At 38.7% G+C, this 26948-nt stretch overlaps 1 protein-coding gene across 3 annotated transcripts; it reads right to left on the bottom strand.

The window, feature by feature from the left end:
• Positions 1–312: 312 nt before the first annotated feature.
• mpdu1b (mannose-P-dolichol utilization defect 1b) lies at positions 313–25879 on the bottom strand. Of its 3 annotated transcripts, XR_006376428.1 has the most exons (9): positions 25651–25879; positions 22737–22802; positions 13822–13954; positions 13569–13654; positions 11307–11425; positions 10427–10537; positions 5834–5991; positions 4042–4141; positions 2043–2158 (listed from the first exon to the last, which is right to left on the bottom strand). XR_006376428.1 is itself a non-coding variant. In XM_044183214.1 (7 exons), exons 1-7 carry the CDS (start codon positions 25775–25777, stop codon positions 2024–2026), a joined length of 777 nt encoding a protein of 258 aa, XP_044039149.1. In that variant the 5' UTR covers positions 25778–25874; the 3' UTR covers positions 313–2023. The 3 variants fall into 3 exon arrangements, 1 of the variants encoding a protein (XP_044039149.1); XR_006376429.1 differs by having other exon boundaries at positions 5834–10537; positions 25651–25852; XM_044183214.1 differs by lacking the exons at positions 4042–4141; positions 5834–5991 and having other exon boundaries at positions 313–2158; positions 25651–25874.
• Positions 25880–26948: the final 1069 nt, after the last annotated feature.

Here is a 26948-nt window from a genome sequence, read left to right as displayed (position 1 = left end):
CCATTACTAGCTGCTAAGCTAAATAATGGTAGCTAGAAAAACTGAATAGCATGTAAACTGTGGGATTAACGAGAAGGTCGATGAAAGGAGAGCTATGAGTGCTTTTACAAGAACTAGTGTACGTTTAAATGTATAGCAGATAGTTAGTCACTGTAATTAATAATCAAACAAAATTAACTGTGATGAGCTAGAGCAGCAAAAATACGCTACTGATAATACACAAACACCGGTGACCAGAAATGAGACAATACGCTTACCTTTACTTACTCAAAAATGTTACCAAAGAGTAAAAATAACTTCACACTGCAGAAGTTGGAGTCCTGGTCAGATTTTTTAAGTGATGCATAAGTCATCACTCCATCTACCCTGAAAAGTCCATCCAGATTTTTACTACTACATACTGTACCCTGTAATTTATTCTGTATTATGTATACTGTAGTTATTATTTAACTACTGGATACCTATTCTATTACTATTACATGGTACAGTTTGACCATAAAACTGAGCAAAAATCTTGACGTTACAGTGAAGATGGAATCATGACTTCTGCATCAACTTAATAAATCTGATGTGATTTTATTTCATAATGACCTTATTACCAACAAACAGGCAAACTACATTGTTCCTCCATAATTTTGGGGTACTTAACCCTTTACACCTAGTGTTTGCGGATCAAATTTGACGTTTTTGAATTCATTAACAAGCACTGAAAAAAATGCTAATTATCATCCAGTAAAATGTTTATCTGCTAAGTCAGTAATTGCATTTGTATTTAAATGATATATACTATACACAACTATACCAGCAGAATGCCAAATGGACTTTGAGGAAATGTCTTGAAAATACTATACTGCTTCACACTTTGCAAAGACGACGTGCTGCCTTCAGACAACTGAGCAGAACAAGGGAGCTTATATTGAGTATGTACATTAACATGTCAACATGTTAAACCGAAGACGTGTTCGGTAAGCGTAATATGTTGGGTTGGATCGAGGTCGGATCCCATTCCCACCACAAAAACTGCTCCAGAGTTCGCTTGGGACTGGGCCGAGACCACCTCCTCTCAAGGGTCCTCTCTTGATGTGGTTGTTTTGGTCCGTACCCGAGTGCGATTACCATGCTCACACCTGCCAAAACGAATTGCACCAAGGGGGAAAACGAACCAGAGTCTGATTTAACCGGACTAAAAAGCACAGGTGTGAAAACACCCACAGTCTTGTTTAAACCTGAGGTGAAACTGTTGTCTGATTACCCTGAATTTTAGACACTTCATTTAGGGTTTTACCATTATGTGCCATTTGGCAATGTGATAGTTACATAAATCTTTCAGAAGCTTTCATAGGTGTTACAAATAAGTGGAAATTTGCATCATATTGTACAAATTTGCAAACGTGACTCTTTATGGCAGCATCAACGATGTCACCCCATAATGTCACCTAATATAGACCATAGAATAGACCTTACAATTGTAGGAGCTAGTGTGGAATTATGTTTATGTGAAATGATAAAACAACAAATCATTCTTTACATGCATCCAAGGTCAAAAATGTTTAAAACCAATTCCCCCCCCGAAAAAAATAAAATAAAAAAACATGAGAAAAAAATCAAAATAATGTGAATTGTTATCAGAGTCGCTGGATGTGAAAAATCAACAGCCAAGTGCACAAACCATTTCCAAATATTTTAACACATCAGTGTGAACACAGCCTGACTATAATAAGGAAAACTGGATCAAGTGGAATGTAATAACAGTGTAGTGCACAGTGGGTGTCTGTACCTAGCAGCCCTGCTCAGAGCTAAACCCCACCATCAAAACCAGGTAACTGTAATTCATAAAGCCATTGGGCCTACATGGATGATCTGCTCTGATGTTACGTTCACATCCTTACTTCCAAGTCAAGTGTTTGTCCAGCAGATTTTGACGCAAGTTTTGAAGACACCTCTTCGAGAGTGTCTAAAGTTGGATATGGAAAGAAAAGTATTCTATGTGCTCTATGATTGAAGTTTAGTGACTGTCCTTTGCCTACTCTCTCTTCTTTTTCTTCTTCTTCTTGCGTTCTGAGGAGCTGTTCCAGTAGTAGAGAACCTGCAGAGCGATGATACCATTACAAGTTGAGGATATGACGTAGGTGAGGGCCATCAGTGAGTCACCAGTTTCCTGTAAGAAGACAATATAGCTCAAAACAATATACACGCGTGACATGTGAACACAAGCTGATAAGAAAATATCGTATATTTCTAAAATGTTCTTCTTTTACACTTTTTTAAACTTTTTTTTAAGACACGCCGGGTTCAGGAGAGGCGTGAAGCAGGAGAGGAGCGAGAGTGGCGTGTCTTTTTGAGGCGTGAAGCAGGAGAGGAGCGAGAGTGATGTCGGGTATCAGTATATACATACACACACATATATACATATATATATATATATACACACACATATATACATATATATATATATATATATATATATATATATATATATATATATATATATATATATATATATATATATATATATATATATATATATATATATATATATATATATATATATATATATATATATATACATATATATATATATACACATATATACATATATATACATATATATATACACACACACATATATACATATACATATATATACACATATATACACACATATACATATATATATATATATATATATACACACATATACACACATATACATATATATATATATATATATATATATACATATACATATATATACATATATATGTATACATATATATATACACATATATATATATATACATATATATATATATATATATATACATATACATATATATATATATATATATATACATATATATATATACATATATATATATATATATATACATATATATACATACATATACACATATATACATATATACACACATATATATATATATACATATACACATATATACATATATACACACATATATACACACACATATATACATATACACCTGTAAACATTAATACCAGCGGTGGAAGAAGTACAAAGATTTTTTACTTACGTAAAGATAGCAATGCTGCAAGTAACTACAAGGTTCTGCATTCAAAATGTTACTTAAGTAAACGTATTAAAATTTTATATCAAAATATACCAAAAGTTAAATTACTTTAAAGTTAATTATATTATTGGATTATAATTATTGATTAATTCATGTTTACATCACTTTAATGTTGTAGCTGGTAAAGGTGGAGTTTCATTTTAATTCCTTTATATATGACTGGGTTGCTCATGAATTTTCCGGGATTAATAAAGTCTTATCTTAACCTATAATCATACATCATAATTTAATTTTTGATTATATTTTGTAGTATTAATATAAATCTGCAAACTAGTTATCAAATAAATATAGTGGAGTACAAAGTACAATATTTGCCTCTGAACTGTACCAGAAGTATAAAATAACCTCAAAACTCATGACTTGAGCAGATGTACTTAGTTATATTTCAATACTGATTAACACTATATAACGTTGTACTTTTAAGAATTGCTAAGTACAACATCCAGTAGTGGCTAAAATTGTTTAGTCACTCACATACTCTTAGTTATTCAGACCCACTGTAACTGGATGTTAACTCAGTAATAAGTAGCTTCTTGAAACTGTTTGCTAAGTGACATTTCATATTCTTGTTCCTCATTCTCTCTTGACAAGTAAAAACAGAGTTGAAATGAAATGATTCTTGTCTTCGTAAACAATTAAGAAAGCTTTAATATTTACAAAAAATGTTTGGCTGACACATTCTTTATTAAATTACATGGTAACTACTTTGGATTAAAGTTTTCTTATTTTTTATATATTTGTTAAAGCAAACAACAATAACAAACAAATAATCAACACTATTAAATAAACTATTCAGAGTTTCTAATGGCAGCCTTGAATAAGAGTGTGCCAAAGTGACAGCGGTCAGCACTGACATTTCAACATTGACATAAATATATATTTGTTATAAATTCATATACTCATCACTGGTTTGGCCAAAATCCCAAACCTGAATCATCCTGAAGCGGTAATCTGCATCAACAAGTGCTAACAAAAACAACGGAAATGAGAAAGCCAGGCTTCTGAAGGACTCTCCAGTAGCTAGGAACCTGTAGAAAAAAGTGACAAATTGTTAAATAATGTATACATATAAATGATTATTGCTTTTTTAAATTTGTGTTTAAACTGATCAACTTTTTTGTCTCAGTTGAGGACAAAACAGTTGAGGACTGTCAAAAACGGAAATATTTAAGAGATCAGTTGGCGAGGAACAAAAAAACAAAACCCAAGAGTGGATGAGCAGGAGGATCCCAAGGGTAAATTAACTATATTCACTATATATAGTGCTTCACACTACATATCACATTCACCCCATTCACACACTGATGGCAGGTGCACACTCGTTATGTCATTCCTCCTACCCCATGTACAGCCGAGAAGGTAAGTTTGCAAACACTGAAATGAGACCAATGACTGACCATTTAAAATCACATCTTCTACAGTATTTATTTGTGCATCGTCAGGCAAAGTTGAGTTCGCCTGACGAAATGTCTCACTGTCAAAACATTGCACACAAGGTTTGATTTCAGTGTACGCTCGTTTTCTACTTTAAGTAACTTGTGGTTGTATCCTACACCTATACTGAGGTTGGATGTGCACACTATTTTACATATTCTACTAGTTCTAGTTAAAAATACTGAAATACTTCTATTTATATTTGTTGTGAATCAACATACATTTCCACTGACTGAAATAGATTCATTAATATAAAATATAAATAAATTTGACATAACATCCCCTATTAAATTTAATTCATTGCACATTATATATTTAATTAATCTCTTAGCTCAAGAAGCAGCCTGGATAATATTTGTGCCACAGATGACTCCTGGGAAGCTATCGATTTGAGTGGTGGTATGGACTCAGAAGATGTACTGTAGGCCCATAACTGCCCATTGCCAGCAAGAATCCAAACCTGAAACCTCCTGCAGTGGGGGACAAAGCCAGTCAAGGGATTCAACTCGAGGCTTTGAGGGACAAGGATGCACCACTAGACCCAGGGTTAGAACCTCTGGCCCTTCTACACGAGATGCTAGCTTTGGTCCAGGTCCTCCGGCACGACCACATGTGCCACAAGAAGAGGACGAAATGTATTATTTTGCCCTCAGCCTGGTGCCTATGCTTAATAAACTAAGTGTGAGGGGAAAGTTACGGGCCAGACATGCCTTGCTGGAAACATTACAGTGTGTTTCTGACCTGGACCAAGCACAACTGCAAACACAGGCTTCCTTCACTCCTCAGGGCCAGGGTCCAATGATAAGGCAGTGGGATCAGCAGCCATACCACCACACCCAAAGGCTTTCATCCCCATACATCAAACCCCATCCATTCCAATGCAAATGACTCAATATATGAACAGAGCAAGAAGTCAGGAGGCTTAGGGAGAAAATGGCGACACTGCTGCTCACTTCACTGACCTGTAGAATAGGCTACATTGGATATATTACAATGCATTGTTAAGGCTAATTGCAACTTTTTGTCTTTTACCCCACTAATGGTGGTACATAAATTGTTTGGTTTTATTTATTTATTTTTTTTAAAAGGTAATTGATGTTTGATGTAATGACTACTTTGGTTATATTTATTGTATACTATACTTTATATTTGGTTTAATTAACTTACTGTTCAAAATATTCTAAATTAAGTATAGCTATTAAATGACATTTAGTTAAATACGTACTTAATTGCCTTAAAACCTAAAACTACAAACATTTTAAAAGCAAGTGAAATAAGGCAGTTACCTCAGTGTTACAGCAGGCCGTTGTTTAGGTTCAATGGATTCCCAGAAGTTTGCATTTTGCCTCTGAAGTTCAGTGCTTACGATGGTCGAGGACATGGTCCATTTGCTGTGGAGTCATCCTGAAGTATCTGCGGTAAAGCTCACCTTGAAACTGCAGCTCTGCAACCAGTTGATAAAAAGCAACTTGTTGTCTCCTGCATTGGTTGATGTGATGCACCCAAATTTGCCCAGATAAAAATGTGTTGGCTACACGAAATATGAATCTAATGTTAGCTGGAATTCAGTTAGACTTACTAGCTGAATGATTTCACTGACAGTTGATATAGGCAACTAGGTTGTTTGCTAGTTTCTGTAACGCCAACAACAAGTTAAAGAAATACGCTAATTTCAAATCAATATTTCCTGACAATTTATAATTATCTTTAAAAAGTAGCCATGCTGTATATCGGCTACTTTGTATCAAACAGGTGTTTTCAGGTTTTGCCTACGTTAGTGCCAACTGGCGGTTGCTATGTAACTTCATCCCCTAAATAATTAATGTACTGTAATCTGTAGATGTTAACTTACCCATATTACACAAACTCGGTGAAAAGGTTGAAGTTTAACAGCGCTGTGCTGGGTCCAAAAACTGACAAAAAAGACACAATCCCAGTCCCAAAAGGAAAAGCTCACCATCTTGATTTGCCTATGACTTTACACTCTACGCCGTATGCGCGTTGCAGCCAGCAGCGTGTAGCCAGTTAAAAGATACATTCCACCGCACATCCTCTCCGCGAACAGTCCACATACATTACATGTTCAGATAGACTTCCTCATTGAGCAAATTGTCTAAAGCAAAAGTCAGATTGGATTCCTTTTGAATTATAGAACTGCTGACCACATTTTCACCCTACACACACTAATTGATAAATATGTAAATCAAAATTAAGACAGAATTCATGCATGCTTTGTTGATTTCCAACAAGCTTTTGATTCAGTCTGGCATGAGGGATTACTTTTTAAACTAATAGAAAGTGGTATAGGGGGGAAGTCATTTGTTGTAATTAAATCAATATATGAAAATTGACTGTCAAAATTGGAGATAAACACAGACTTGGGTAGAGGGGGTGAACCAAGGCTGCAACCTCAGCCCCTCTTAAATATTTATATTAATAAACTAATATAAATTAATGAATATCAATGAACTGGCATTGTTATTAGAATAATCACCAGCACCTGGTCTCACTCTTCAAGACACAGAAATTAAGTGTCTGTTTCATACAAATGACCTTGTCACGCTGTCTCCTACTAAAGGTCTTCAGCAGAGCCTGGACCTTCTCCATCAGTACTGTCAGACCTTGGCCCTGACAGTTAACATGAAGAAGACCAAAATGATTACCTTCCAAAAAAGATTAAGGTTACAGAGAAATGACCCAACATTTAAAATAGGTGGGACCCAAATAAAACAAATACCTATACTTAGGTTTACAACTTCGTTCCACAGGAAACTTCTGCTCTGCTGTGAAGGAACTCAAAGAGCAGGCAAAAAGGGCTTTCGATGCCATCAAGTGTTCAGTTCAAATCCAAATTCCAGTCAGTACATTGCTCAAAATATTTAAACCAGTTATAGAATTGATTGCATTGTATGGCAGTGAGGTATGGGGCCCCTTACTACAAAATGATTGTGCAAAATGGGACAAAAATCCAATTGAAACCCTGCATACAGAGTTCTGCAAAAACATATTCTGTGGGTACAAAGGAAAACCCCAAACTCTACATGCAGAGCTGAATTAGGCCAATATCCTTTACTTCTAAGATCTAACAAATTCTGGATGGAGCCATATTAAAAAGAGTGACCCTGCCTGTTACCATTATAAAGCCCTTGCCTACCAAGAGTTGAACACAGAAAGGAGTCCTCTCAGCAAACTGGGTCTGAGGCTGTCTGACCTTTCACCTTCTGATGTCACAAACCCCAGCCAGGGGCAGTTACATGATCACTCAGAAGATTAGACCTAACCAAATTATAGCTAAAGAAAAATACCTCACCTATTAGAAGGATATTACACACTCAACACAAACTAGAAACATATTTGGTCCTAAACAGACAGTATACTGTGGCAGACCACCTAACCACAGTAACTGAGTGACCATAGTCTGGCAATAGAGAAGGGCAGGAGACCTGGCTATCCAGAGAGGACAGGATGTGCTGTCATTGTGATGAGGGAGCTGTAGAGACACAATTACATGTTCTAACAAAATGTCAAAAATACAGTATTAGGGAGGAATTCTTTCCAAAATTTTAAAACAACTGTCCCGAATTCACAAAGGGAGAAATTACCCCTCCTTCTGGGGGAAAAGAAAAAATGTGCTAAATATGTCACTTCCCGCCACAACAAAAGAGACAACCAGTAGGACAGAGATATATAGACAGATAAAATAAATATACTTGTACTTACCATCTCCTCCACCATCTCCTTTTTTAAACAAAAAAGGTTTCTTTATTTTATTCTTTTATCAGTATACACCTGTATTGTTTTTGTTTGTCTTGCATTGAATCACATTGAAGAGAGAGAGCGCCTGCGTTTATTTGTCAAAACGTGTGGCCACACCAGGGACAAGGAACCCGTACAAGGGACTTGGCATTTAATTTGGGCTCGGCTTTTAATTGAAGTTTTACGGTAATAGCCTACATTTAAACAGCACAACACAAAAACAGAAATTATATTTTTTTAAAAGTAGTCAGCGGAATGAATTCTTCACAAACTTTGTGAACAGAGCATATAGGCCCCATGGGGGAGTCTTGACGCCAGACTGGGGCGAGATAAGTCTGAAACACTTTCATGTTTAATATATTGTCTTATTATGACTTTTTCTGTCTTGTTCTATATGTGATTTATCTTTAAAATAGATTTTAGTAATTTGACACTCTGCAGAAGCAACCCTGGTGGAGGTCCTCTGCTTCCCCCTATTGGTAGAAATGGTTCTGACCTGTCTACAGTTTGGAGTGGTCCTTACTGATTGACATGCCTTGTGATACTGTGTTTCATTAGTGTGCAGTGTAGTGGTTGCTGTGCATTCGATACAGTTCCAATTGTGTCCAATGGTTTTCCCATGGTGTGTAAATAGTAAATGGACTGTACTTGTATAGCGCCTTTCTAGTCTTCCGACCACTCAAAGCACTTCACACACTACATATCGCATTCACACGTTGCAGGGTGACCACCTGTGCCTATTTGGGGTTGACCTTTTGGGGGCCTTCTGTTTATAATAATGCCATCTGTATATAATGTCCATAGTACCACTTGTAAAATATTTTCATAATATTGCTCTATCCTGCATTTATGCACATGTTTTATATCCTGCACTTGCTTATTGCCCTTCTGGTTAGACCTAAACTGCATTTCATTGCCTTGCACTTGTACATGTGTAATGACAAAGTTCAATCTAATTGTTTTGTGCTTGTGGTTTTTAATTAATATATTTTCAATAAAAGCTAAACATTTTCGTACCACATGCTTGTGTGGTGAATATTCCCTTGCCGGGCCAAACCAGGTTAACAAAGGTGGTGGCAGTTTTACACTACCTTTTAAACTCTTTAACAACTGAAGTTTATTACAATATTTTCATGTGCCGGACAACTACACGTGATACTGTCAAAAAAACAGCATATGCTGGCTAAAGTAAACCCTGGATGACTCATCTGACCATATCACTTTTTTTCCCACATCTCTGTAGACCAGTGCCTATGGTTTTTGCACCACTGAACTCAAATGTGCATTCATCTTTGTAATGAGGGGTTTATGCACTGCAACACTACTATAATATCCCTATGTAATTGTTGACATACTGTTCTTCCTGACAGTCTGATCATGTCCTTCATTGACATTCTCAGTCACCTGAGGAGAAGAGAAGAAGAGTTGCTCTTCTGTTTTTCCTTAGATATCGCGCTAATGCACGAGCATCATGGCCATCAAATGTGCGCTGCCGACCACAATTTCCAACCCTGTTTACTGATGTCTTTCCCATAGATCTAAATTCAGATGTCACTTTATTCATTGTTCCTATTGAAACACTAGCCAGTTGAGCAGTCTCTGACTGAAGCTCCTGCCATCCGTCCCTCAACAATGAACCCTCTTTCAAAGTCACTTAGATGTTTTCCTCTTGCCCTCTTGATACAAAAACAGAATCAACTTCAACTGGGTCTTTTTATATTTTTATACATGCCACAGAGCATGACTGGATGTTAACTGCTTAATTGTACCATGCGGTGCACCTGTGTGGAAGCATCTGCATTTGTTATGTTTCTCCACTCATTGTAATGTTTTGTACGCAATGTTTCCATCTCACAGATCTTCAGGCTTTATCAAATAAAACTGTTAAAAGCCAGTTAGAGCTAGATGTGGAGCTGTTCCCTGGTTGTTTGTTGATATCTTTTCTGCTCTGTGGTACAAGGTTCAGACTACACCAAATTTATGTTCATGTGGAGTGTGTGGGAGGGTTCCTATATTTATTATATATGTATACATGCAGTACATGAAGAATAGCACTGATCATTTCTAAAATGTTATCAGTCAGTCATATTATAGACGGACACACACACACAGAGTCCTCTTACCTGTAGTGAGGTGAAGATGCGGGCGAGGGATCCAACAAACAGCAGGAAGACAGAGACAGCAGACAGCTGGCCAGTATGCCCATTACGGAAGTTAGAGGCTGCCTGGATCAGCTGAGACAACCACACACACTGTCAGTCTCTCCTGTGTTGTGTGTGTTTGCGCATGTGAATTAATGACTTTTCTTTGTTAGAAAAGTGTTCTTCTTTCTTTTTAGTATACATATATATTTTACATTTCGGTTAATCTGCAACATGAAAAGTCATTCTGCATTAGTCCCTGTTTGTCCAGTAACCATGGAAACAGACAACAATCACTGGATTACTGTTAATACTGATGATAACATCTTAACACCATGATTACAAGGCTAGATCTCAAGTTAAAGTTAAGTTACAGGGATTACAGTCTTTTTCATATGATTTCTAAGCAGATGAACTCTGAAGATATAAATTCACTGCAAAGAGTGGGTTCTCCTGATTCCAGCAGTGTATGTATGATGTATGTCTGTTCTGATTTGACTGAGTTATGACTCTGAAGGGGAGTACATTTTAATGCAAATTGCGACAGCCAGCACAGTGGGTTAGGCCCACACCATGTGACTTGTTCCAGACGACACAGATTTGAACTTTGGACTAACTAATTGGAACCTAATGACAAAAAAATCAACCTAATTCATACTAAAAAAAGTCAACAGTTATAAAACACAAGAACACGATACTGACAAACAGACTGAAAAATAGTTAACCACTCATTGGTTAACATCATAAAATGTTTCAATTTTAATAATACATTTTTATACAGACTTTTCACTGCCATCAAAGATGATATGAAAAATACAAGCATTACATTATTATGTATTAGACTTGTGTTGTCTTAGCCTACCCTGCCGATGATGATGGCCGGCATGTTAGAGGCTTGCATGGAGGTAACCACTGATATGGGAGTGACTGGAGACAGCAGGAGGAACAGCAGGCCAAAATACACACCCAGAAAGAGGAGACCTGGGAGAGAAGAAACAAACACTGGTGCTGATCTGAGGGCCAATGTCAGACCAATAAAGGATTTCCTTTAGACTGAATCCAGGTTTGAGTCTTTCTGGGTTTTGGTTCAGTTTTATTTCACAATATTACAATTCACATGGGGTGGGTTGTAGAGGTGTGACTATTCACTGGCCTCGCGATTCTATTACGATTTACCTGTCAACGATTCGAATGCACAACAATTCTCGATGCATCTTAATGTTTTGCATCCTCAATTGTCTGTATTATTGCACATGGCCCCTCTTTCATCAATTAATAAAAGCTGTCAGATAAATCTGTATTCCCTTTTTATTTAGAAAGTACTTTCAAGAATCAGACTAACACAGTATACAATATACAATACCAGTATCTGTGTGACCCACCTCAGTACATAAACATTCAAACTTCTGCAGTGCATTACAAGTGTGCTGTGATCTACAAAAAGGTTTTCACATTGCAGCTCTAAGACAGGGCACTTCCTGAATGTGGCAAACATCACAAACATGACTCTGAAAACAGCAGACAACAGGACTGCAACAGTAAATACTAAATAGCATCAAACTGCTAAGTAGTTTATATAGTGTAGTGTATATAGATATACCGTGGCTCCAGGGTCTTCAGCAGGTGGCAAAACCCAGGATTCTTTACGACCAAATAACGCTGTAGATTAGCTATGAAAGCTGCCACAGATTGGGTGATTTTCTTCCCTCAGAGTTGGATGGCAAAGTTGACAGTGCCTCCTAAATTCTTTGCTGATTAGCTGGGCTAATCTGTATTCTTTATTGTTGGAAATGTTAACTCAGGGTGAAAGCGGCTAAAGTGATTCCTGAAATTTGTTGTATTACCAAAGTATTTAATATTTGTGAAGCAGATTTTACACACAGCGTGTGTCTTGTCCAGTTCGTGCTTCCCAGTAAGTTCATAAAGTCCGAAATGTGCCCCGCTTTCAAAATACTGGGTGCGTTTTTTTAATCACTAGCTGCTGATCTCTGTATATCTCTATATCTCCCAACATATTAAAGTAGCATTAGCCGTTCGCACACAATGGCTTATGTTAAATGAAAAAAAGACGTATTTGGAAAAAGATTTGGAAATAAAACAATTGATTTCTAATGCCACCATTTCTATTCAATGCTTTACACATGTGCCACATGTTGCAATGTTTTTGAGTTCAAATATCTTCATTTGGGGGCTTTTCCAAGCAAATATTGATATATATGATTGTCTGCGTTTAAATCAGGATATACAGTGGGGTGAAAAAGTTTGCCCCCTTCCTGACTTTTTTTTTGCATGTTTGTCACACTTAAATGTTTCAGATCATCAAACAAATTTAAATATTACTCATCTTTGCAGAATTGTTGTAATTCAGCCACATTGGAGGGTTTTCGAGCATGAACTGCCCTTTTAAGGTCATGCCACAGCATCTCAATAGGATTCAGGTCAGGACTTTGACTAGGCTACTCCAAAGTCTTCATTTTGTTCTTCTTCAGCCATTCAGAGGTGGACTTGCTGGTGTGTTTGTGTCTGGTATTGTCATCTTTGATAATTCAGGTCATTGTTTCAGTACTTATCTATGCCACAAATCTTCGATAACCAAATAAGGGGGATCAAAAGTTGATATCAGTATTGGTCTAGACATTTGATGTATGTGCTTGGCTGAGGAGCCAATGGTGCGAAGCTACCATCTATGGGATTATGACTGAACACCTCAGTCAGAATCCCGCCTAGACTTTCCGATAACATAGCACCGCAGATCTTCGGTTGGCCCCGGATAACTGGCTTTGGTCATGAGTAGAGCCATTCGTGACAGGGCTGGGGGGCGGCCGGATGGCGGTCGCCAATCTCCTATCTCGCACCGCATGTTTGTGGAGAACCTGGTGTTAAATCACTTGCTGACAACCTGATTCTGGGTCATTGTTTCGTACGTAGCAGAGCATGTCCCTCACTGCGATCTATTGAAAGTCAGCCATTGTTCCAAGCTTTTGTCAGCTGTGGGCCCCACCTCCCTCCCTCCCGGTTGTCCGGTAGAGTAGCAGGGGCATGCATGAAAAAAAAAAAAGAAAAAAAAAAAAAGAAGCTTTAATTTTGACTATGAGCGATTGTTGAGTGTGCTTGCAAGTCTTACCTCTGCTGCTTCTTCCTCCATAGTGCTGAATGAGGAAGCCAATGGTGACTGTCTGCAGCATGAGGAACAGAGCCTCGCCCCAGGCACTGAGTTAACATTCAGGACGTTACTCAATATGAAACAAAAAGGTGGAGAACTTCATCTAAATCAACATACAGTGCAGTTATACAGTGATTACAACAGTAGAATTGTTGAAGTCAGAGTGCTCCATGTACATTTCGACTTCACAGAGTTGATTTGAATATGGCCCAACCTGAAAGGGTACTTGTTGGCGATACTGTAGGCCATTGTTCCTGTGATGGCCAGCAGCTCCAGCAGCACAGACTTGAAGCTCAGCCCCTCAGCGCTCTTTGCTCCCATTAGCTTTATGATCTGAGGCAGCTTCACTGTGAAGAAGGAGGAAGGAAAGTCATGGTAAACAGGTGCAGGTATCAAAAAAACATTCAACATTTCATATAATTTCTGTAATAAACAACAATCAAAACCCACCGTTTGGCTGACTTATAAATAGCCAAGTATTTTTTTGAGTATTTTGTTCACCCATCCATTTTATTAAACAAAATTTTCTAAAAGCTTGCACAAAAATACAAATGCACAGGTTGAATGTTGACTATTTTACACATTTATTTGAGTTGGACTTTGAAGCTGATTAATACCAATGCCGATACGATACCTGAGTACTGATACCAAAACAATACATTTTTTAATATCCTACTTTGAGAAATACAAACATATTTTTCAACAAAATTCTAAAGAAGCCAGTTCTCAAATGGTGAATGTCGTCTAAACACAGGTACACAAGAAATTTGTCTAAATACAGTCTAAACCTGGCCAATTTGGATTTAAATTAGGAACTATCTGATTAAAGAATAAGTAAATCAGATTATGAATCTGAGATATTCAATGTCAGCTTTCAGTATTTGACAGTTTTGGATACGCAGTGCTATGGACACATTTCGTTGTTTGTGTTGCACGTGTACCCGGCAGGATAGGCAGGAAAAGCAGTCCAAAAGTCCAAACTTTAGGAATCAATAAGCAGAATCAAAATGCATGTTTCAGTCACATTGTAATGAACCAACACCAACAGTGTGTAATGGCATCATATGGCTTAGATTCGATTTTCTTTACTTGATAGAGAAGCGGGCTTGTTACCGAAAGGCCACCAGTTCGATCACCCAACCTGCAGGATAAATCTGGTTGGGGAAAGTGAAATATCAGCACTTGCCCATCCCTCATTACCACCACTAAAGTGCCCTTGAGCAAGGCTGTAGTTGTACTGGGCTTCCAGGTGTGAAGGTGTGGAACTGTGTGAGGGCTTTACTGCAAAAGAGAGCTGGGCTCTCAGTGAAACTTCCTTGAATAAATAAAGGTTGAAAAGATAATAAAAAAATAACTGGACCTTTCATTTTTGTTTCAGTAATATTATTGCATCACCACTTTTAGACTGCTGTTGAAATATCGTCAGCAAAAATATACTACAGCACAATTACAACTGTAAAGCTGCTGATGATTAGCATAAAACAACATGATGAAAGACGGTGTAGTCCCTCATTCATCCAGGAGTGTTCCATTGTAGAAAAGGTTTCAGTCGTAGTCATCTGGACACTGTTTTCAGAATCAAGACGGAAATGGTCTGAGTTCTCAGACCATTTCCACAATTGAGAATGACTTCCGGATGGGAGCCGAAACGTCTTGATTCTGAAAACAGTGTCCAGATGACTACGACTGAAACCTTTTCAACGTGATGAAAATATATACTTTTCATTGACCTAAACTTGTCTTTAGTTTTCACTGACTAAACCTAGACAAAAATCAATAATGACTAAAATTTTATTAAAATTTAAATAAAATTTAGACAAAACCTAAAGTAGTGTTTCCACTGCATGGTACGGCTCGGCTCTACTCGCTTTTGGTACCAGGTACTTTTCTCTACTTCATTTTCCACTTCAGATAGTAGCCCCTCAACGTAAGCGGAATTCTTAGCTGATTGTCATAGTGGCGCCGCATGAACTGCTGCGACATCATCTTCAACGAGAAGCCATCAACTTCTCTCTTAGACCCTATCCCAGCTTCTTACCCTTAGTTAGCACTTCTTTACAAGATATGATCAATCTGTCTTTATTAACAGGCTATTTTCCCCCGTCTTTTAAAATAGCTGTAATTAAACCGCTTCTTAGGAAGCCCACTTCGACCTTTGACCTAGGAAGCCTTCGACACCATTAACCATCACATCCTATTACAGAGACTGGAACATTTAATTGGCATTAAAAGGAACCGCAGTAAGCTGGTTTAAATCCTATCTATCAGATCGATCTCAGTTTGTACAAGTTAACAATGAATCCTCAGTGATGTTGCTAGGTAAGCGTCCTGTGTCTCTGACGCATTAAAATCCGAAAGGACACAGTAAACTCACTATCGACGCGTCCAGGGGACGCACCCTATTTTTCCCTGACAATGCTACATTGTGAAGAACAAAAACAAATACATGTTGAAATCATATAAATAAACTAAAGAAACCTTGAGTTGACGACAACTACACTCGTTAATGTATGTGCAATAAAACGCCAATACTTTATCAATACACCTGTTCAACAAGCATAAACATCTCCATCTGTACGCATTCTTATCTCATTAATGCATGTTGCTAACTCAACATCTCTCTCCCGTAGTTTTGTGCTTTCTCCTTCTGTCACTTTCAGCAGGTAGGCCTATTTCTGCTGCCAGAGCCGTAGAGTCTGGATCTCTGATTGCAATCCACCTTGTGCCCCCATGTGCCTGCAGTGGTGCCCAGTACCAGTGGTGCTGGGAAACCTACTGAAATTGCTCAGATTTTTTTTCCTCCGTTGGTAAAAGTGGTAGTGCAGCCTACACCGTAAGAGTTATGCAAGTGAAATTCACAGGGGACATATAGACTAGTACACAAACCTCAGACACCAAAAATGACATGTACACCAGTAGGTGGCGCTATAATCAAGGTAAACGCGTTTTGGCGTAACTCCATAGTACGCCGCACAGTTGAAAACCTTACATGCACGCGTTCCCTGAATTGAGCTGCACCTCATGATATAGAGCACATCCATTTCCACCTATATTTTTTGGGGGCAAGATTGCGAAATATGTAAAACCTACATTTCCGAACTCCTCCTAGGCCATGAGTCTGATATGCACGGAATTTTGCATGTGGAATCTACGGACCCTAGTGATCAAGTTATTAAAATAATTTTGATACTCCAAATGCAAGTTATAAAGGAACAACTTCCTATAGGGTTTAGTGTAACAGGAAGCGATGTCATATCTCCACATAGGTTTGTCCGATTAACACAAAACTTGGGCCTGTACTTGCAAAAAGTTTATATCTCGTAATTTGCTGCATGGATTCATATGAAATTCATTGTGCATGATCTAGGGACACAACTCAGTTGTTGCATAAAATGTGGTACTGATTGATTGAAGTGGTCATCATTGGTCGAAATACAGAAATGAACACAGAAGTTGTTCTTCAAGATGAAGTGCTGTGGTAAGCGTATTGTGTCATTTCCGGTCACCGGTGTTTGTGTTTTACTACTAGCATATTTCTGCTGCTCTAGCTCATCACAGTTAATTTCGTTCAATAATAATTGTTCATTATAGTGATTAACCATCTGCTATAAACTTACACTAGTTCTGCTCAAGCACTTATAGCTCTCTCCTTCTTTTAACGACTTTCTTGCTAATCCCACAGTTTACACACTATACAGTTTTGCTAGCTACCGTTTTTTAGCTTAGCAGCTAGTGATGGCTTCTCTCTCTCCCTCTCTTGCTCTCTCTTGCTCGGTGTGTCAAATGTTTAGCTATTCCTCTGCCTCCTTTAGTGATAATAGTACATGTAATAAATGTAGTTTATTTGTAGCGTTGGAAAAGCGGTTCCGCACCATGGGAACTCAACCATTGCTGCTGTAGTTAGCCAGCCACCAGTAGCCGGTGTGGACCGACCAGAGGTAGCTCCTGTTAGCCGTTAACCAGGGAGGCTGGGTGACTGTCCGAAGGAAGCACAGCCCTAAGCAGAAGCCCACTGTTCACCACCAACCTGTTCATGTTTCTAACAAGTTCTCCCCACTCAGCGACACACCCGCTGAGAAACCAATTATTGGCAGGTCTATTTTGAGAAACGTGCAGTTAGCGACACAAACGACCATAGTCAAATGTATTCCTGGGGCCAGAGCAGACGACGTTGAATTGAATTTAAAACTGCTGGCTAAGGATAAACGTAAATACAGTAAGATTATTATTCACAAAATTATTATTCACTTAAATGAATCAAATCTAAAGTTAACAGAAGAGGAGTTATAAATAAAAAACAAACAAAAACGCTGAAATAGCAACAAAATAGGCGAATTAAATGTGGACTCTTAAACATCAGATCTCTGTCATCTAAATCTGTACTAGAGAATATTTTAATATCAGAGTATTATATTGACTCATTTTGTCTTACTGAAACCTAGCTGGGTCATGAAGAATATGTTAGCCTAAATGAATCTACTCCGCCCAGTCATATTAATACTTACATTCCTCGAGGCACCGGCCAAGGAGGTGGAGTTGCAGCCATCTTCGACTCAAGCCTGTTAATCAACCCTAAATCTAAACTAAATTATAACTCAATCGAAAGCCTTGTCCTTAGTCTTTCTCACCCAACCCGGAAAATACAACACCCAATTCTATTTGTTATAATGTACCCCTCCTGGTCCTTATTCTGCGTTTTTATCTGAATTCTAAGAGTTTTTATCAAGTTTAGTCCTTAAAACAGATAAAGTGGTTATTGTAGGTGATTTCAATATTCATGTGGACGTTGAAAATGATAGCCTTAGTACTGCGTTTATCTCATTAGATTCAATTGGCTTTTGTCAGAGTGTACATGAAGCCACTCACTGTTTTAACCACACCCTCGACCTTGTTCTGGTATATGGCATTGAAATTGAACATTTAATAGTCTTTCCATAGAATCCTTCTTTATCGGACCATTATTTAATGACTTTTGAACTGCTATTACTGGACTACACACCATTAGGCAAAGATTCTTACTCTAGATGTCGATCTGATATTGCTGTGGCTAGATTCAAGGAAGTGATCCCATCTGCATTTAATTCAATGTTATGTCTCAATATAACAGAGGACTCCTATATTAATTTCAGCCCCTCCCAAATTGACCATCTAGTCGATAGCGCCGCAGGCTCACTGCGAACAACACTCGATTCTATTGCTCCTCTAAAAAAGAAGATAATAAAACAAAGAAGGTTAGCTCCATGGTATAACCCCCAAACCCGCAAATTAAAGCAAACATCACGAAAACTTGAAAGGAAATGGCGTTCCAACAACCTGGAAGAATCCCGTTTAGTCTGGCAAGATAGTCTTAAAACATATAGGAAGGCCCTCCGTAATGCCAGAGCAGCTTACTACTTATCATTAATAGAGGAAAATAAAAACAACCCCAGGTTTCTTTTCAGCACTGTAGCCAGGCTGACAGAGAATCACAGCTCTATTGAACCATGTATTCCTATAGCTCTCAGTAGCAACGACTTCATGAGCTTCTTTAATGATAAGATTTTAACTATTAGAAAAAAAAAATTCATCAAGTCCTGCCTTTAACCGGTGCCGACTTGTCTTCAAACACAAGAACCTTAGAAATAGCTATAGAGCCTGATGTGTGTTTTGGCTGCTTTGCTCCTGTCAACCTTCTTCAGCTGACTTCGACGATTAATTCATCTAAGCCTAAGTCTCTTAGACCCCATTCCAACTAGGCTGCTTAAAGACGTTTTACCTTTGATTGGCGCATCTTTGCTGGATATAATCAATCTGTCTTTATTAAAAGGCTATGTACCACAGTCCTTTAAAGTAGCTGTAATAAAACCGCTTCTTAAAAAGCCCACTCTTGATCCTGGGGTTTTAGCCAACTATAGACCTATCTCTAACCTTCCCTTTCTTTCTAAGATCCTTGAGAAAGCAGTTGCCAGTTGTGTGACTTTCTAAATAACAATAGTTTATTTGAGGATTTTCAGTCAGGGTTTAGAGTGCATCATGACAGCAATGGTGAAAATGACAAATGACCTTTTAAATGCATCTGACAATGGATTTATCTCTGTACTTGTCTTGTTAGATCTTAGTGCTGTGTTCGACATCATTGACCATCACATCCTATTACAGAGACTGGAACAGCTCGGTATGTCCAACAGAGCTGAAATATTTTCAGCACATTGACTGCTGTGTGACAAAAGTTTGCCGCACTGCAACCTATGGTCAATTCAGAAATCCATCACCATATTTCTCAAAATATGGAAAAAAAAATCAATTAACATCTATATCTCCACATAGGTCTGTCCAATTCACTCGAAACTTGGCCCAATAGTTTCCCGTCCTCCATGAAGATCTGTGCAAAATTCAGCGCCAATGGGCCACAAGGTGGCGCTTTTGTTGTTTGTTGCAAAATCATAATATGCTAAAATTATCTTTCCACACTACTGTCTTTGAAATTAATGTTCCAATCTCTGTGCTGATCTCCACCTGCAACTTGCAATGCAAGCATGGGAATGCAGGTCCGACTTGCATTGTCTCCGTGGGGTATGACTTGTGTTGAGGGGCTTAGACCCCGTTCATCAATACACCTTGCAGTTCTAGTGCGCATGCGCCAACGTGCATGCTGCCTGTTGCCATAGCTCCGTCTTGTCGTTTTACTTTTTCCAACTTCTAGCTTTCCTTTTTCTTCAAAACTTGAGTAACTTGTGTGTAAGTATAATTTAAACTACGCTCTTTACGAAAATGAGAGTAGAAAGTGTTTTGGTACTTTTTTTCGCCATGGAACTTCTTATCCTGCTACTCGGTCAGGGCACCGCTGCAGATCAGCCATTTGGCCGCATTACATCCCCCCCTCTGCTAACCCGGCATCGGCGTGTAACGCCATTCACACCACCATAGCACAACTCCAGACTCAACACCCAAGTGCACTGATATTAATCTCGGGTGACTTCAACCATGTCAGTGTTTCAACAACACTGACTAATTTAGTATGTGAGTTGTCCTACTAGAGAGGAGAGGACACTGAACCTGCTGTATGCTAACGTTAAGGACGCATACAGCTCTTCCCCCCCCTCCCCTCCCTGATTAGGTCAGACCACAACCTGGTTCACTTCAAACCCTGCTATGTGCCTCTGGTTAAAAGGCAGCCTGAGACCACAAGGACAGTGAGGAGATGGTCAGAGGACACCTATGGGACACTCTCTCACTCCTCTCTCCCTTCCTCTTCACCATGTACACCATGGACTTCAGCCACCACACGGTGTCCTGCCACCTTCAGAAGTTTTCTGATGACTCTGCTGTGGTGGGATGTATCAGTGGTGGTGATGAGACTGAGTACAGGGCTGTGGTGAGGAACTTTGTCTCATGGTGTGAGCAGAACCATCTGCAGCTCAATGCGACAAAGTCTAAGGAGCTGGTTGTAGACCTACGAAGGGCCAAGGCACCAGTGACCCCGGTTTCCATCCAGTGTGGAAATTGTAGAAGATTACAAGTACCTGGGAGTACACATGGACAATAAACTGGACTGGGCTAAGAACACTCAAGCTCTTTACAGGAAGGGCCAGAGCCGCCTCTGTTTTCTGAGGAGGCTGAGGTCCTTCAACATCTGCCGGACAATGCTGAAGATGTTTTATGAGTCTGTGGTGGTCAGTGTTATCCTGTATGCTGTTGCATGCTGGGGCAGCAGGCTGAGGGTAGCGGACGCTAACAGACTCAACAAACTGATCCGTAAGGCCAGTGACATTGTGGGGGTGGAGCTGGACTCTCTGGCAGTGGTGTCAGAGAGGAGGATGCTGGCCAAACTACGTGCCATCTTGGACAGTGTCTCCCACCCACTCTATGACGTGCTGGTCAAACAAAGGAGTACCTTCAGCGGAAGACTCATCCCCCCAAAAAGCACCACACAGTGCCACAGGAAGTCATTCCTGCCTGTGGCCATCAAACTCTTTAACTCCTCCCTCTAAGTGTTAGTCTGAATGACCCTAAGTCACTAAACTGGGCATTGATCATTACATCTCTGCCATACTTGAATAATTGTGCAATATTCTGTGTACTACTCCCGTGCAATATTTAGTTTTCCCATGTTAGTTTTTCCTATTTATAAATATTGATATTATATACCTCCATTACTGCTGTGCAATATCTTAATAATCTCAATAAGCCACACTTGACAGTACATGCACCACTGCTTATTACTTATATTATTACATTGTATTATTATTATACTGTATTATCAACCGGTAAACCCACTTGGTACTTCACACTTATTTTATCTTATACTAATACCCACCTGGTACTTAATGTATTGTATTATATTTTTTGCTAGTACTTTCTCCTGTGTGCACTGACGTAAAGGCGAGCTGCTGTAACAAAGAGTTTCCCTTCGGTGATCAATAAAGTATTTCTGATTCTGATTACTATTATTATTTTATTAATCCTAATATTACTACCACTACTATTATTTTAAAACTCAATGTGAAATTTGCATTGTTCTATTGTATGTTCTCTTTCCTCCTGCCCCCCCCCAAACCTAACACGACTATTCATTATTATTCATTTTCTATTCCCTACATATATCTGCTGTTTCGAGACAAATTTCCCCTCTGGGATGAATAAAGAGCTACCTACCTACTCCTGTAGTCATGTTTAAAGTATTTTTTTTCCTTTCCCTACACTGTTGGAAATTCCTTTGGTAGCCGTGTGCGGCCAACAGTTGAGAGACTTCTTGGTAGACCTTCTTGTTTCGCGTTGCTTCATCCATCCTCTCGCTGGATCCTTTCATCAGCAAGCAAACAGAGGAACATCTGTACTTCGTCAATTGACCATGGTGTGGTTTTGCGCGCTGCTATTTTTTAAAATCTGGGTTGAGTGAATAAAAAAAATTGTGGTCGCTGTAAGTGATGATTCTAGTGACGATTCTCTCTGACCAATTACTGGTCTTCAGTGTTTTCACATCACCTTTTAGTATTGGGTCAGCTCGCTTGGAACCTCAACCGAGGAGGTACCAAAAAAAGTACCAGGTACTATCCACAATGGAAAACCAAAAAAGAGCGAGTCGAGCATGCAGTGGAAAGGGGTGTTCAAATGAAGACAGTTATAAAGAGAAGCAGAGGTGAGGTTTACCCATTACTGATCCCAGGATGATGCCGATCCCCAGGCCTTTGCTCAGTACAATCTTCAGACATGGTACTGAAACAAAATAGAAAAATAAAGATTAGCTGGATGTCATAGATCACATCAAAGTATACAAACACACACCCACACCAAATCATCAGTGATCAATCAGAGAAAGCAGGAGAGGATCAGAAGAGAAACACGAGTCTGCAAGCAAAAGAGAAGTGGAACATTATTAAAATTAGTAATTTATATTAACTACAATGTGTTAGTCCATTTCACAATACTTTCTGATGTCCCTACTCTGTATGTAACACTCAGGCCCAAGCCCATTGGTTTCTACTGAAGACAACAGTAATTTTGGACAACAAAGCTCTATGACACAACGGATTAAGATATATCAGGCTTCGGATACACACAAACACAATACTTGTTAGTGGAATCAATTCATTGTTGGTTTGGCTCTTCTCAGGGAATTTGCTGACTATGAAAAAATATAAAATATTGCTAGACTTCTATTTATGTCATAAGGATTCATAATATACTCCATCCTGAACTCTGATAAACTTCACAGATGGCTTTTTCCCATATGGCTGGGATAGCCAAGCCATGCTGTGAGATACTACGATTACATCACCAGTCCAAGTGCATACAAACACCATTGGTGGTAGACGTTCAGTCTCATCATGCTTGTCTTGCTCAAGGACTCTTCAAATTGTGGCGCTGGAGATCAAACCACCAACCCCATAGTTGATAACTAACCTGACCACATGAAGTTACAAAAGCTGAACACAGTGACACGTTTAAAAGCATTTAACATCTAGTCGCCTGTATGACCCCACCAGAAATGTCTCGAGCCAATCAGTTTTGTAACAGGACACAGCTTGATTTAAAGGTTAATCACAGGTTGGCCCTGGTCGCCCAGGTCACCTGAGTTATCCCCTGCTGTGAGGCCACAGTGAAAACACGTGTTCACGGTAAACTGGTTTTGGATGTAGACCTGAGGGTTAGAGATCAGCCGATAGTGGATTTTTAAGGCTGATATAATTACGATAGTTTGGAGCAGGAAAAAGCAGATAGCCTGATTAATCGGCCGAAATCCCCCCCGCAAATCTTTGACTTTATTAGAAACTAGATAACTGTTGAAATGAACATCTAAGTCAAAGTAATAAATACCTAAATAAATATATAATCTGGAACTGAACAATCAAACTCACCATACTAAATTTAGGTTGGAGCGATTTTTATATTTGAGCTTTTATTTTCCCCTCAAAGTCAGTAGTTCCAGTTGAGAAGCCTGACATTATAATGGGTTGCAAGACTGCAGCGGTTTCACTGGGGGCCAGGGTGCTAGTCAGTGTGCAAGTCTGAGAAAATATAATATTTTTTAGTTATGTACCAGTCAACCCTACAAAGGACCCATGTCTTTCAGTACATGGCCCCCTAACCATCACTAACAACCAGGTATTTCAAAAGGCACCAGCTGAAAACAAGAAAACACAAGAATTCGAAGTCCATCACAGTGTATTATACAGTCAGTCAGCTTAGTGATCCTCCCGTAGCCGGCTAGTGCAATGCTGTCAGCTCCATTTGAAAACGCAGGCATAGATACAGGTATTGCCTGAATTGACTGGTGGATGTGTGTATGACGCAGGGGGCAGGTGCGCTTAAAGGCGCATGACTTGTGGGGGCAGCGCAGCCGTCGGCCACTATGGGAGCTAAGTTCCGCCGATAACGATAGTTTGTAAAACGACCTATCAGCGCTTATTAATCGGTCGACCTCTTCTGAGAGGTGTTTCATAAAGCAAGATTACCAGTTAAACAAGGCGTATTTCAGTATGTCAGTCATTTTCAGGAAGTTCTGTGTCATAAAGGTGGTTTAAATAAGTCTGACCTAATGGACTCAGTCAGGCTAGTTTTCAGGCTTAGCATCACCTCAGGCTGAACCAGTGTTATCAGTTGTCATACTGAAACACAGTGTTTGCTCCAAAGTTTCTCCCTGAAGCTTCCTCTTTATTGCTGCACTGTGAACAAGAGTTGGTTTGCCGTTTATATAAAGTCTACGTCACATATTGACATGGGATACCCTTAATTGCGTAATTAAAATCTCGGTATATCTTTTTCAGTGTAAAGTATCTGGCCAGTATTCCATTCAACATATGCGCTTTTAAATGCACTGCAATTAAAAAAAATATTTTGACCCATGGCTGTTGCCTCACGGTAAGAAACATGATATAAAATAAATTACCTGGCGGGGGTCTTATTTCACAGTCAGAGTTGTTTAATACTATGCTGCTGCTTATACATCTATACACAGATATATATTGGTTTGTATATATTTGCTGTAATATGTTACGCTGTGGCCGTGGACATTGAAGTTTTTTCTTAACATGTCCTTTTTCTTCAATGTGAATTGATGTGATCAGCTTTTGATGTCTCAGGCCTGTGTTTCAAAGTCACGAAATAAACCAGACTTAACTTGACAGCTTTACGAATCAAACTGATTCTGGTTCACTTTGTTCAGGCTTTTCACATTAAGGCCTGCTTTTCTGAGGCACCTTTATGAAACGCCAAAATGTCCCATGTTTCCATATAAACAAAAGGTTTATGAAGGTATTTTGTAGGTTGACAGGTTGCTTCTCTCAAATTAGGTGACTAGGTTTGTCTGTATGCAAATTCATTTTACATAACTTACATTTTGAATTAAGGCTAAGCAGTTTGAATTTGGCGTTTATAGACAAAAAGACCACCACGATGACCAGAAAGCCCAGGCTATCTCCTCGTTTTAAACCTAAAGTGGAATCTACATAAAATAAATGCAGCTAGTTTATTATCAGCGTGAACTTACACATTGAGTGATACAATTTTCAAGTGCCATTTCGACCGTTGAGCTACCGGTATTCAGCTAAAATGAGCTACTTACCATCCAAAAAATTCAAATTGATTAAGAACTCGTCGTAACATGATTCGGGCATAAAATATGTCAACAAAAGCCCTTTAAGGGGATCCATAAAAGATGACCCTTCATCCGAAACTGTTTTCGCCAACATTGTAGAAATCAGATGTGACGTTGCTTCTAATCAGTGCCAGATCCGTACCGGATGCCCGATTCGTTCTGCACATGTGCAAAAGTGGTCCTGTCAGTCAACGGAGGTTACCGCAAATGTGCCTGTTCAAAATTACTCGTGATGTCAATGACTGATCATAAAACAATTCTACTCACACTCAAGATAACAAAATGTTTTTTAATCATTGGAAATGTAATAGTTCGGTTCGTGTATCATCGGTACTTCATTTGTAATTAAAAACGAAAAAACGTAGGCCTAATTCTGTTTTGTTTTAATTCATTCATTGTTCATTCAATATATGAAAAATACATGTTCCAGATAGTATGTCATTCTGAAAGTTGTTGTAAATATACATCTGAGTATATATTATAAAAAATAATACATTATTTTGAAATCAAAGTGTAATCCTCTGTTATAGAGTTATCTATTTTTAACTTAGAATACTATAATGTTGTTAATAAAGTAAACAACAAAAAACAACTCGCTGGCTGTCTCTTTAATAGATCCATGAGCTGTCGTTAAGTAAAATTTTCATATACAGTGCATCCGGAAAGTATTCACAGCACTTCACTTTTTCCACATTTTGATATGTTACAGCCTTATTCCAAAACGGATTCAATTCATTATTTTCCTCAAAATTCTACAAACAATATCCCATAATGACAATGTGAAAGAAGTTTGTTTGAAATCTTGCAAAATAATTAAAAATAAAAAACAAAAGAAATCACAAGTATTCACAGCCTTTGCTCAATACTTTGTTGAAGCACCTCTGGCACCAATTACAGCCTCAAATCTTTGAGTATGATGCTACAAGTGTGGCACACCTATTTTTGTGCAGTTTCTCCCATTCTTCTTTGCAGGACCTCTGAAGCTCCATCAAGTTGGATGGAGAGCGTCGGTGCACAGCCATTTTCAGATCTCTCCAGAGATGTTCAGTCGGGTTCAAGTCCGGGCTCTGGCTGGGCCATTCAAGGACATTCACAGAGCTGTCCCGTAGCCACTCCTTTATTATTCTTAGCTGTGTGCTTAGGGTCGTTGTCCTGTTGGAAGATGAACCTTTGCCCCAGGCTGAGATCCAAAGCGCTCATTTGCGTACATTGCTGCATTCATCTTTCCCTCGATCCTGACTAGTCTCCCAGTTCCTGCCGCTGAA

Source organism: Siniperca chuatsi, linkage group LG22 (genome assembly GCF_020085105.1).
Source record: "Siniperca chuatsi isolate FFG_IHB_CAS linkage group LG22, ASM2008510v1, whole genome shotgun sequence".
Taxonomy (NCBI): domain Eukaryota; kingdom Metazoa; phylum Chordata; class Actinopteri; order Centrarchiformes; family Sinipercidae; genus Siniperca; species Siniperca chuatsi.
The sequence above is the reverse complement of the archived record's forward strand: the minus strand, read 5'-3'. Positions and strand labels throughout refer to the sequence as shown.